General features: G+C 37.5%; 1 protein-coding gene across 1 annotated transcript in view; it reads left to right on the forward strand.

The window, feature by feature from the left end:
* Nucleotides 1-14,128, forward strand: part of LOC104497684 (cadherin-13-like) — a gene marked incomplete at its 3' end in the record, with an annotated part of 73,988 nt that overhangs the window by 28,451 nt on the left and 31,409 nt on the right. The window contains exon 3 of the mRNA XM_010140963.1: nt 1,691-1,843. Within this exon, the coding sequence (XP_010139265.1) occupies nt 1,691-1,843 (153 nt within the window). The remainder of the gene's footprint in view (nt 1-1,690; nt 1,844-14,128) is intronic.

A 14,128-nucleotide genomic window follows, 5' to 3' on the forward strand; every position in this document is an offset into this window, starting at 1 on the left:
TACAGAAGTGAGCAATGGTCATGACATTGCAAAATTATCAGCATAGCTTTGTGTTAAGAAAAACACGTGTTTTTAGGCTTCATGTAAAAAATACCGGAGATTGGTCCAAAGTGAATCGAACAGCAGGTAACTTTTCAGTAGGAACCATTAAGTTTCAGTTTCATCACAAAACCTGAAGGCACAAAGTTACTCTGCCCGTTTGTCACCTGCAGCGCGTTGTCTACCTCTGTGCTTTGGCGTGACACTCAAAAACACCCGAGAAGGAAACTTCACCCATTACTGTTTCTGACTAGGAAGGAGGAAGAAAGGAAAGGTGAAACAGGTTTTTACTTTGAAATTACTCCTTTCGCCAAAGGGTTTGAGAATTGGAACTTCATCCCTGAAAATGTTGATTTCCTATTTCATAACTTTATTCACAATTAAAATAAAGGAATAATGATTATGGTGTTTAGTCAAAATCTCACTGCCCTGAAGTCTGCAAAGCAGCATTGTTGAACCTGCAGCAACAGGGCAATAAACATGGTTCTCCTCAGGGACCGTGCTAAACACCTGCCTATTTACTACCTCAAAATGAGAGCAGGTCCAGATTTCTAAGGCCGCTTTTTCCCTTCCTCTTCCTGAGCTGTAATTTAGACCAGCACATAAATATTTGACTTAATGTTTCTGTGGAAATACTAATGATATAAATTTGTTAGAAACAAAAGAACATGAAACAGCAGAGGGAAAGAATGGCTTGGCAAGATTGCCAGCCTTAAAGGGCAAGATTAATTTATAATCCTTCTAGATTCTGCTGTACAAATACAAATTTGCAAAGCATGTAGCTTATAACAAACATCGTGTAGCTCTGCAAGTTTACATATGCTACTGTCAGTACTGTGAGACAGCCTTGAAATTGGATTTTTAGGGATTTTTTTTCTTAGGGGGATATAAGGTAGTTGATAGTAACAAGGAGTTCCGTACATACGCACGTGTGTGTGTGTGTATATAAAAACCCGTGAATTTGGGAAGTGGAAGAATTCCAGCTGTGTGACTAAGCAGAGTTCTGGGCAGGATACACAGATATTTTAATGAGGAGTTTTTTCTCTTGGTTTAAAATCCTGGAAAAGGAGGAATGTAGAAGGCAATGGGGGGAAGAAACCAACCTGGAAGTAGTCTGTTTTGTAATGACTTTACGATGGATATATAAAAGGAGTAACTAATTGGAAAGTAATGTGTGATGGCAATCTGGAATTGTGGGGCTGTAGTGGAATAAGTATGATTTATGCCACTCTGCAGAATATGTCTTTTTTCTTTCTTTTGTAAGTTTGTAGCTGTTTTATCAATTTAACTGAAAAAAAAGAAATAGAATTAAATAAAATGTCAAATTCTAGACAGAGAGTGAATGCAGTAATAATGGTATAATAGAAACTTTAAGTGGTGAAATAGAAGTCAGTGTAGATAAGATAGAGAACTGCTAAGGACATGAGTGGCTTTTCCAGGGTTTAACACAAAAATGGCAGTGTTTTCTGAATGATTGAAACCACATTTTATAGTTCTATATTAGATATTGCCATGAACTGTATTTTATACTTATATATATTACTGACAGGGAATATACCTCAACATTAGGTAAAAGATGGCTTATGTGGTTTTAGAATGATTTTAAAACTATTTTAATATGGCCTGTAACTTCTTGTTTTCTGCCATGCAGGTCATCAGCAGTGAAAGGCCAGAGGGAGCAAAGTTTCGACTCTCTGGTAAGGGAGTAGATCAAGACCCAAAAGGAATTTTTAGAATCAATGAGATCAGTGGGGATGTCTCCGTGACCCGAACCCTTGATAGAGAAGCAATTGCGAACTATGAGGTGAGTACTCTCAGCAAGGGGATCTCTGTCAGCGATATTTGTTTTTTGAATGTGTATTTGCTTCTTAAAATGCTGCACTTATTGAAGACTAAATTGCAGCTACTGTCCTATAAAATTTCCAGAAGCAGCATTTGTCCTTTGGAAATGGTAAATGTGTTTATTTTTTGAAACTCTACTCTGCTTTCTGCATGTAATTTCTGTCATTTATCTGTAGTAGAAAAAGTGTTTGAACATTGTGTATGCATTTGATTTGTGAATACAAAGTGGTGTCTGGACAAAAGGAGATCTTCTCGGGAAGATGTCACTTTTTATTGTCAAGCTGTCAACGGAACATACCATTTGACTCCATTTTTAGTAATGGAATCTTTTAATAGGGATAAGGAGGATTCTGTTAGTATGAAAATGTTAACCGATACACCTCTGTCAGATTTACGTCTCCTACGAAGATCTCACTAAAGATTCCTCTCCTAGTCAGTAAATGCCATGTTTCTCCCCATTGAAATTCTTACAAATGATCTCTGAAATCTGCAAAGTGTCTGCGCCACGATGTCCTGAGGTGCCTATGCAGAGGGTCTGTCAGCTCATGTTTTCTATCTAGCTTTTGAAGTGGGCAGGCAGATAAATGGTGTTTGGTCAATTGGGTACAGATGAGCAGCAGAATGCAGGACGCTAAATGTTTCATACATTTGCACAGGGCGCTTCTGCCACAGCCCAGGGGACTCAGTGACATCCATGCCCTTGTGCTGGAAGGGGCATGTGGGACACAGGCTCTGGTGACAGTGCTGACTGCCGTCTCTGACCTCTTTGTTTTGTCTTCTCAACTCTTCGACATTCAGTGCTGCTTCGCTCCTCCTCTAAAAGAGTTTGCCATTTAGATGACTAGTCATACTTACTCAAACAGCACTGCTGAAATTTACCATATGTTGGTTTTCAACACTTAAACGTCTATTTCTCATCCAGCCTACAGTGAAATGTGTGTTAACCAATCGCATGGAATTTATGGTAGTTACTGTTGTCCTTCTTAAAAGAAAACCTTGGCAGTTTCTCTTTTTAACAGAGTTCCTTGTCTTCATTTACCAGCTGTTTCTTACTTTATCAATGGCTTTACACCTTAATGTGTTCAGTATGAACCTTGAATATTTTTTTTACTGGAAAATCATAGTAATCTTTTCAACCTAATGCATCAAACCACAAATGGCCCTCCTATCTGATCTGGCAACATGTACACTTAAATTAAGACAAAATCATTGCCCTAGAGGAGCCCTTTTGAAGTGATGCAAGTTACACAGAAATAGTGCAGCGTAGTAGATTATGCAGAGCAATGTGAACGTATATCCTAATAGGCTGTAGTGCTTTCTAACCTGTTCTATGGCACTCTGCTCAGCAGGCTCCCTGGCATCCTGCTGTGCAAACTGTAGTTGAAAAGTTCTGTTTGAGAACCCTTAACTTGATTAGTCTGTCTTTGAATCCAGCCAATTGTTTTCCAATAAAGCTGTATCATGGTGTCAAGAAGGCAGCAGGATTTTCACCCTTATTTCTTTGGAACACCGAACGATGAATTACCGGAAAGACTCTTAAATTTCTCTCAAAAGTGTTTTTGTTTTCTGTTTTTGATTGAGCTCCCACCTGGCCGGTATTGATATCCTGAAAGAAAAAGTTCAAAGCAAAGGGCAAACAAGGAAAGAATAGATCTTCACGAAAAAATACAGTTCTTTGCAAGCCATCATACTATTGAGCATATATCACTGGTGGAGCAAGGATAGAAAGATGAAACCCATTCGAATCCTTCCAGCTGCTGAAGGGCTGCAGAGGGCTGCTGTGCTTGAGCACTGATTTATTTCCTGCTCTTAGTGCATATGAACTCAAGGAGTGAGAATTTTAAAAATGTTAATGGGGCACAAAATAGAGCTTTGGTGATCACAGTATTTCATAAACTTTGCAGATTTTATCATCTGTGTAACTCAATGTTTTAAATGAGCTAAGAATATCTAATCCATTATAAAAATACGTTGTTTCTTTTGTTGAATGTTGGAAATTCTGCTTTTTGCTACCCTCTTCCTTCTGCAGGAATATTGAAAAACCTGTGGAGTATATTCACTACAAGAGAAACACGACTAAATTAGAGGAGTACTGAATTCTAACGTCCTGGTTTCAGTTAGAACAGAACTAATTCTGTTCATAGATTTTACTTTTCAGTTAAGTCTCTTCTAACTAACCTTGATATCTACTGAGACAACTGTTGATTGTCTGAGTTAATCCCATCTTCCTACTGTTTATTTTTAGAAATTTCATTCTTAGTGAGAGATAGAAAATATTTTAAAATAGAGTGAAAAACATCTATCTGAGTGTCTCTTTGGTGCAGCCCATATACATGGCAGTTGTCTTTCAAATGGGTTTGGATTTTGTTTGTTAGGAAAAGAAACTCAAGCTGGCAAGAGGGGTGTAAGGCAGCTACATTAATGACACCCCACCACCCCAAAACAGATTTATTCTGTTGATTTATGAGCTTATTTTATATGAAATCTGTTAAATTGTTCAAAAGTGAACAAGTACGTGATATTGCACAAAAATATTAATGTCGGGGTAATTAATTGCTATTGTAATTCTGACCTAATCACTGCACGTTTGAAAATGTGATGGTTTCTATTTGAGAAAAAGAAACACTGCCAGAGGATGTTGGGTGAGGCAACGAAAGTTAGCCATTAGCCATTTTTTTTTTCTTGTGGGTGGAACTATGCTAATAAAATGATGTTTGCCAGTGGAAGAAGGTAGAGGCTTTTGGTGTGTTTATCCCTGTAACTTTGTGCGATGCCTTCTTAAAGGTCAGAGAAGATCAGTCAGCCTCAGTTAAGAGAAAGGTGTTCATGAGGAGCAAGAGGATGTAGGCATGTTGTTACGGCCAGCAAAGGCAGACTGTTTTAGAAAACTGTGTAGGAATTCCCTTTTTCTAAAGAGGGTCGTTAAAAAGCATTCTGATAGGAAGTCTCTGGGTCAGAGTAAACCAGTGGATTTACATTGAATGGTTTTATTTTGGCTCTTGCTACAGCTTGTCGTTGAAACTACTATATGTTGCTCTGAAGATGGGCCTTAAGGAGAATATGGGCACGTTATTGGATTACTTCTGGTTGGTGAGATAAGCAGGTAGCCTAGACCCCCTATTTAGTGGGAGCAAAAGGTGTTCGGTTGTACTAATGCACTCTCAAAAATACTGTCTGTGGTTTTCTCTCAAGATTTGAATACCACTAGCTGGAAATTTCAGACAATGGCAAATAATTTATTTATTTAGTATTGAAAAGTGCAGTGTAAAAAAACAAATGAACTTGGTGGGGAGACTTAAGATCAATTTTTCTAGTCCAAATCAGAGAGGTACACCCCATCCAAAAATTGCCAATAATCTTTGCAATTCGGAGTTCACTTCAGATCCGTAGTCTCTTCTGATTCCGGAAGAGCAGAAATATCGGTGACTTTTCAGTAGTATCTTTTATTAAAAAAAAAAAAATCAAATCTTTCTGAAAAAAGCTGCAGTTACAGAACTGAAGGATTCCAATGAAATTGGAAGTTTAGTTGTTCAAAATGTTGATAAATGAGTAGTGAATTGGGAAAGAAAGGTTCCAACAGAGGGCCAGTGAAGACTGGCTGAACAGCAGTGGTTATGGGGCAATTTCTTAATTAAAAACACTGAGGTTATTTTCAAAACCTCACATTTACATAGGTAATGTATTTGTAGGCAGAATGCTTTCATGCAAGTAAAAGCAGGAAGAGTTGCGTGTATTGATTACCATGATGAAGATGTCAAAAATGGCTAAGTTAAAGAACTGTATTTTTTCCTTTACTCAGGTAGGCTCAGAAGAAATAGGAACAATATTCCACTAACTTCTTACAGTTAATGCATGAGGTTTTGGGTATGCATTCCTTGGGTACAGGACAAAGCCTGAAGTCCTATAAACTTGTTTCTCCTCCCTTATCGCTGCACATAATCCCTGCAGCAGAACAATCCCATTGTGTAACCTCTTAAGCATCAGTGGCAAAGTTCCAACCAGTCAATGGGGGCTTTCGATTGACTCTCAAGATTTTAAAGGATGTTGTCATTGTTGATGGGTTTTGTCATAACTGCTTGCGAAGTGTGGAAGAGAAATAATCATAAAGAGATCCTCTGAAAGCATGAAATGAAGAAGCTTGATAAAACTATACAGCAACAGTGTGCCAATTAGATCTGTGACCAAATTTACCTATGCAATTCGAACTGTTAATGAAGAGCTAGTTTTAATTATTTTTAACGAAGAGCTTTATTTGCTTTAGAAAATACTTAACAAGCAGAGGTGTGATATCAGCTTTCAGCTTTTTTTATAATGACAGATCGCACTTCTGTGAAAGGATGCCTTGCAACTGGTAGTGACAGACTAAGATATTTAGGCAACGTATGGTAACAGGACTGAAAAACAAGTTGGGAGAGTCCGCTCTATGTAGGATTGGTTCTGTATGTTGGACAAGTAGATTGAGAACAGGCTAAAGAATTCAGACCAGTCAATGGCAACCAAATCTCCAGTGGGAACTGCTTCTGTTTAGGTTAGTTTAGACTTGTTTCTGTGACTTGTTTGCTCAGCATTTAGGGTGGTGGTGCAGTCCTCACAGGCTCTATTTCTGTGTTTAACATGGAACAAATAATGGAAATGCTTCACAATCATGAGGAAAACCAGCTTGGTCAGGTGCCAAGGAGTGTTTTGTGAGAAAAATTTTTAAGTACTTGACTATATTTTTGCAGATACTGAAAGTATTACTGGAGCAAAAAACCTAGATGTGAACAGCTGTAATTTATGCTGTACAGAAGAATAAATTTGTCTTCTGTGTAAGTCCATTTTAATGCAGCCACATCCTTTTCAGCATGATATATCATCCCCTGACACTGAAGCTCAGTGTAGCCTGGCTGAGATGTCTTGAATGAATTTAAGATGCTTGATATGAGGATCTGTATGTCTCTGCCTCTCATTAACAAGCGGCTGTGGTTGACTGTAATGTCCAATAAAGCTGTTTCAGAAAGTGGCGTTACGCGACAGCGGGCTCTGTGAATCTTACGGAAACTTGTTCTTTGTTCTGACCAGACCAGCTTGGTACTGAACTATGTTTCTGACATGGTTGTTCATGACTTAGCACAGCTTTTCCTTCTGTGTAAATGAATCCACTTTTCATCAGAAAACTAAGAGTGGAGGATTAGTAAAAAATTGTTGCTCCCTATTCTTCTGTAACAAGTGGATTTAGATATAGTAGGCATTTTTTTAGGATGCCATAAACTGGAGAAAACCAGGTATTGTTTGTTAAAAGGTAATTAGTATTTCTTTAAAAGTTGGGTTTGTTTCTTTTCATTAAGATTACCAAATGGCAAGATTAAGGTATTTCATCAAACCTGGAAGCAGATACAGGACAACAGGAAGAAACCCTGCCAAAGCAAAGGTCTGGATCTTTCAGTGAGATCAGTATGGGCAGGCTTTTGAATTCACAGGGAATTTTCTGATGGATTGATTGTATACAAGGTCAAAACCAAGGCAGTCACTATAACTGTGTGCATAAATCAAATATTTGAGCATATAAATTTTACATAGAGTCCTATTTCTTAAAAGTAAGGTTTAAATAATTGCTTGCACAGCTGGGATATAAATGGGATTTCCAGCTACTGGAAATATCTCTCTTTCTCCCAATGCTGGTTTGTGGGATAAGAAGAAAATCTGACAGGAAATGAAGTTAAAATTCATGTTATTTTTATGTATATTCTCCCATTTTTTCTTGGGGGAACAAGATATCTATTGTATATAAACTCTATAATTTACCATATCTTGTTCATTTTTACTGTAAATAGTCTATTCAATACGAACTGTAGATCTTAACGTTATGAGATAGCAGCAGGGTACTGTGATTCATTTCAGAAGGCACTAGCATCCTCATTTCGTTTATGTGGAAAGTGTACGAAAGTCAACAGTTAGTTTTGTTGGAGGGCATATACTCTATTCTCAGATCTAACTGCTTGCATGGCTTTGACGTTCCTGCTGTTCAACGACACTGTCATGTCATTTGTAGGAGGAACGGAGTGAAGTTTCATTAAAGAGAAAAATCAGCAAAGGTTTGTTTATAAGCTATAACTGTCAAGACAAGGTAGTGAGCTTGGATTTCCATGCTAAAAATAACCCAGACTCCAAACACCAGGCAAAATTAGTATTTTCTCATTGAAGAGTGGGAGGTGGAAATACACAGCTGTAAGAAATAAAGAAAAAATGGAGTTTACTGAGACAGTAACAAATGACGCAAAATTTGTTTTCGTGGTTGTTTTGTGTATTTGATTATTATTTTCTAATAGAACACCATTCCTGGTAAAAATAATGATGTGTTCTGAAAACAAGAGGTGACTAATCATATTTTTGACACGTTATGTCAATAGTCTGTGAAACTACTTCTGCTATTACACATTAATTGCATTTTAAGGCATTTAAATGTCATCATGATACTTCTTCACTCTTCAGCACGATCAGTTTGTTTCTTTCTTTTCCTTGTCTAATTCTATTATAACAGCCCTCAAAACACCTTGCTGAAGGTTCACTGATCTAGGTGGAGCATAAATACCTGGCAAGACACTTTGCCCTATTCCCAGACCTTAGGTTTTTCTCCAGTGAAAGGGAGGAGTTGCCTTGCAAACCTTCATCATCGGTCCCAGCCCTATGCAGTGATGGCCATGAGAGCAGTTTCACAGACACTGCTCACGTGTTATGCCTCTCCTGCAAGGATATGTCAGGTCTGACTGGAGGGGAGGGAGAGAACAGGTGAGCTCCTACAGCTTAGGTCTTGGTGGATCGATCCCCGTTCTGTACAATTTGCCCCATTTTTTGACTGGGTGCACCAGATTACGCTCATGTAATCGTGTACAAAGTACATGCAAAGATACAGCTTGTAAGTTTAGCAGAAAGATGGGAACATCTTTTTTGTGGTGGTTGCGAGTCAAACAACTTGGTTAAGACATTTTTTATGGTCAAAACTTTTCTTGAACCCATTTTGATACATTGGCATTCTGACAACTAAGTAGATTGAGGAGAAGCTGTTAATCTTGGCTTTCGGAGTGCCAAGAAGTGTCCTGTTTCATCTCTTACGAGATTTATTTTTCCTTTATTGGTTTGGTTCGTGGTTTTTTTTGGAAAAAGTGCAGAAGTTCTGAGACTCTTGAGCCTTTCTAAGCATGTAAAACTACTGCAGCATGTGTTTTGGAATAGAGTACCTTTTCTGTGGGTCCAGTCAAGCTCTTGAAGGTCTGGCCTTACTTGTTATTTTGCAACACTCCTTTAAGGTTTTCCTAGTCCATTACTAACATTCAGAATATAATACAGAAAATTTTGTAGTTTAGCCGCTCAATTCTCTGTATCTCTTGTTCCTTCCAATAAAAAAGCCTGTCTTATTTAGATACTTGGTCAAAATTCAGAATCTTTATGTTCTAATTGCTGGAAAGACCTTGATTTCTGTGGCTATTTCTTCATCTTGGAAATGTGGGTCCATAATAATCTATAGCGCCTGGTTTTTTAATGAAAACTGAGGAATTGTCTGTAATAACTATTTCTTTTTCTTTTTTTTTTTTTGAGAACTAAGGCAATGAATTCATTACATTCTTTTTGTCAATAATTTCCTGTCTGCAGCTTGAGGACCTGCTGTCTGACCTTGTGTTCTTTATGTACCTGAAGAAAATCATATTATCTATCTTATCCTCTCCTGCAATCTTTTTTTCATTTTTCACCTTCTGATATGTTTTTTCCCCTGCACTTTTAAGTTCATTCCATAACCTCTCTTCTCCCCCTGTCTTTCTTGATGTTTTATGTCATTCACTTACACTTTTCCTACACTCTGCATTTCCTTATTCAGTCACAGTGACCTGTTCTGTGCTCGGTATAAATGGTGTTGCTGGGGTATGCATAACCATCATCAAAGCATAAATTTGTTTTGTTATCGTGTAGAACCTTTTCAGTGTCTTTGCAGGAGCTGTGCTGCGTTATCCATTCTAATCTGCTGTGCTCATAAGCAAATCCCTTTGGAAATGGGTGTTCTGGAAATCCTTGACTTTGGATCACTTACTGCATGACCCTACCTTTTCTTCAATTTGATGAAACCGCCTAGGCAGTTAATATGTCATGCTAAGAAATTCTGGTGGAAAAATGAGTTTTGTTTCCATTTAATGCTTTCTAGACTGTGTATCTCTTCCAACAAATTATGCGCATTAATTCAAGAAGTATATTGTTGGCTGGAAATTCCTAGCATTTAGTTTATTAAAAATAATTCTAATTCTTAATTCTATCAACAGTGGAATTATGGTCTGCTCAAAAGTGGTTAGCCTCAAAAAGGGAGCTGCATAATGGAACACCTGATCCAATAATTACTTCTGTGAATTCAGAACTGTGGTTTTAATACTGATCTCTATAAAATTATTGTAGACTAATGGGCCATAATTTTAAAGCTGTATGTGCATGTGTTTGTGGCAAAAAGACTGAACAGCTTTGTAATTTTTATGCAGAGGTAAGTTTTAATTAATGGGGAACAGCATGATATTTCTGCAAAATATGTGAAAAGAAATTGTATAAAATTAAGAAACAAGCATGCCTCAATGATTCAGCTTGTGGCTTCTGCGTTCCATTGTGCATATTTCTCTAACATCATTAGAGGGAATTAGCCACAACAAATCTTATAATTTAAGTATCAGGGTCCAGTTGAATATGCAGTTGTCTTCAAAGTCCAATCTTGCCATAAAGCATACAAAATAGAAAAGGTGATTGGAGTCCAGGATCCACTTGCCTGTGTCATCTTCAAAGCTTTTTGACTGCTATTTTCGGTCCGCTGTAGGATTCATCTGCTTTTCAGGTGCACAGATGAGACAGATGACCGGTTGTAGGTGGGTAATAGTAAAATTTTCTATTTTGATCTGTGGAAGTGAAATTAGAACTACTTGTGGGTTGTCCCTCCCCACCCTGAAATATCTCAGCTGTCTCTGTTACCACACTGATGGCAATTAACTGTTCTTGAGTGGTGTGGTGTGGGTATGGCGAGCAGCAGAATTTGTCCCTGCAGCTAGCCCTAAGTTTACAAATTTACTGATGCTGCTTGAGCATAAATAGAATCCATTTTCCTCTTGCATCCCAGCTGAACTCTGCAGAGTTTACAAGAAATAAAATGTAGGAAAATGCATGTTTTGTGACTATAGTTCTGACATTTGCCAATCAAATGATAAGAGACTAACACACCAACCCACTTAAAAAAAAATATAGCTGCAGTTCAGTCTGTTTCAGGTTGCTTTTCTGCTCTACTTTGATTAAATACCTGTGAATATGTTTAGAAGTGTGTGTCAGTGCATAAACAAACACTGTGATATCATACATAACCTTAGCATATCCTAAAGATTTATGTACATCTACTTTATCTATTCCTCTCAAATCTCACTTCTCTTGCAGTCAAATGGAAATCCTGTTTCCATGCTTGGCAGCATGAAATCACTAGAGCACTGTTATTATTTCTTAATCACAGTATTTCTTAATTATTTGTGGAAACTTCAGTCATATTAAGCTTTAGGCATCTTCCTCTCACCATCTGAAATGTTACTTGTCCAGAGAATTTAAAATACGAGTATGTCAGAGGCCCAAAATTTGCATGAGAGTTTGAGTGATGTGGTGAGTTCTTTTAATCTGGTGTCTGGGCTTTTTTTTGATCCACATCATCTGCACTTTCAAGTTCTTTTGGGCAGTTACAATATTTATCTTTTTAATATGAAAATATGGCAGGACTTGATAGGTGAAATGTCAGGAAAACCTTCAACTGTAATGAAACTCATAAGAATCTAAGAGTTGGCAACGCTGCTTATTGCAAGCAGAGCTGCAAGAATCTCTTTTTTCCTCTTTATCAGTCTTGTGGTGAAAACATTCTTCTGTTTTCACATTTATCCTTCTTTAGATCTTTTTCAAAGCATAATAGCAAATGCGTGAGAGGTGTAGGGGACTACAGTTAGAAATATTTAGAGAACAATCTGTGACGAGACTTCTAATGTTACAGAAATTTTACTTGGCATTATTGCTAAAATACAAATGGTGAAAGTCTTGCTGTATTTGTCCTGCTTTACTCGGGCCATTACTAATTATTTCTTAATTAGACATATTCCTTAAAACAAAGCTGTATTTTTGTGAATGTCTTGGGTTTTTTTTCTTGTAGCTTATTAACAAGAGACATGACTTCAGTTTAACATCTTTCAACAGATAATTTGTTTAAATCAGTTCATGTAAAACACCATATGCTTAGACTCACATGATGGATTTTTTTTTTCTTTTTGAGGGGCTTCGATTGTTGTTTTTCTTTAGAGGATAGAACAAGTCTCAGTAACTACTGGCAAAACTGATTATATAGGTGTGTGACTAAAGGTTTGCAAAGACAGATACACGGACTGTAATCCTGACACTTTGAAGTTACCCTCTAAGGACATTTTCTCTCTGAGAGCATTTCTATCCTATTCAAAACATTTTGTCTGAACTTGTTAGGCTGCTGGTGGCAGGAGCAGGGGCTGGTAAACGTCCTGCTTCAATCTCTCCTGAAGTCTAACGCTAAAATGTAGAGGATTACAGAACAGTCTGATTGGGACTGAAGGCTTCAGAGCAGGACAACACATGGGTGTAGTACTGGAGAAGCTGGTATGGAGCCAGGAGTCCTCTATCTGCACTATGTACGTGAGAGGCTTGGGGAAACATTAATTGTAATGTCTTCTAGTTTTTGTCATTTGCCCGTGTTATGCAGTGTACCCTGCCATACGGCTATGTTTGCAGTTTAAATTTGCAAAAGAGAGATAGTTCATCTTTGCAGAATTCTTCCCAACCTCTGCTCTAACATTGTTCTTGATATTTAATTTACATAATGGTAATTCAGATATCTGAATGCTATGCATTGAGGATACCTATTACCTATTTAAGGCTCTGGTATTACATGTATTTCTTAAGTGTGTTATGTATCCATAATAGTCGGGCGATAGGAATGCAGGTTACAGATTTTATTTGTCTATGGGAACAAATAAAGTAGTGTACTGCTGTTATGTTTCCATTAGTTTTAGAGGATTTAATAGAGTTAAATAATAGGACTGTGATTTACTACTTAGAAATTACTAAGAGGGAGGAAAATCATGACAGTTTTAAACTACCAATTTTTCTTGTTATCTAAAACAATTTGTTAAAAAACTTCCTTTTATTTTTCTTGCTGCCAGGGAAACCTAGTGGAGAGGACAAAAAGCAGTAAAGAAATTGTTCTTAAAATAATATATATTCCCTAAATAATATGCAACTTTACTATATTTTATGGTTTTCCCTCCAGAGAGAAATAAAACGTTTGATATGGAATACCCTGCTGCCTAGCCATTGTATAAGCTTCTAGTTTCCCATGATCAGTGTGACAGTTATCCCCCTCTGTATACAGAGCTTGATTCAAAGTCTTGGGATTCACAGATCTGGGGGCCTTATTCCCAGCAGCTGGTGTTTTTCCTCAGAGGGGGCTGCAATCTTTGTCTCCATCAGAAATCTGGCGCTGCCAATAGAGACTTGGAGAAAAACCAGCGATTTTGGTACTTGTCTGGCTTGAAGTGTCTCTGAGTTCAAGTCCTGTGCAGCATGTTTGCTGTGCTCCGCAGGGTGTCTCTAATGGCACTGAATCGGGGATCGGCTGTATGTGAAACCAGCAAATGAAAGCACAACCTGCTCCGTTCATGGGCTTTAAGAGGCAGCGAACATGTTTTTTGCTTGTCGTTCAGCTTTACAGAGCACAGACGTGGCAGGACAGAAGTAGGGGACTGCATTTTCAACCTTTAATACATTAACAATACATCAATTTGAAAACCACGCTGCGCTTTGTCAGGCTTTAAATTGCAAAATTAACACTCAGTATTAATTTTAAGGTATTAAGTTATCTAATAATACTGCTATTCATTTACTGATAAACCTATTTGTGATTGATATTTGCAATGTATTTGTTAAAATGCTTTAAAGGAATTGAGGTGTTGGAGGATGTGCATTTAATGCCTGCATTTCTTTATTGGTAGCTTTGATCTGTTCTTCCTCACAGCACCACATGCTTTGAACTCGTAGATGTAAGTGCAGAAGTAATTTCCCATGTCAATTTTTGGCCAATCTATCCAGGCTGAAATATGAAAAGCAACTTGTCTCCTAAATTCTAGTGAGCAGGATTAGTGAATTGATTAGTTGAATTCTGAATTAAAATTGCAATTAAAGGCAGAATTGTATC

Source organism: Buceros rhinoceros, unplaced genomic scaffold, assembly GCF_000710305.1.
Source record: "Buceros rhinoceros silvestris isolate BGI_N320 unplaced genomic scaffold, ASM71030v1 scaffold3938, whole genome shotgun sequence".
NCBI classification, from domain to species: domain Eukaryota; kingdom Metazoa; phylum Chordata; class Aves; order Bucerotiformes; family Bucerotidae; genus Buceros; species Buceros rhinoceros.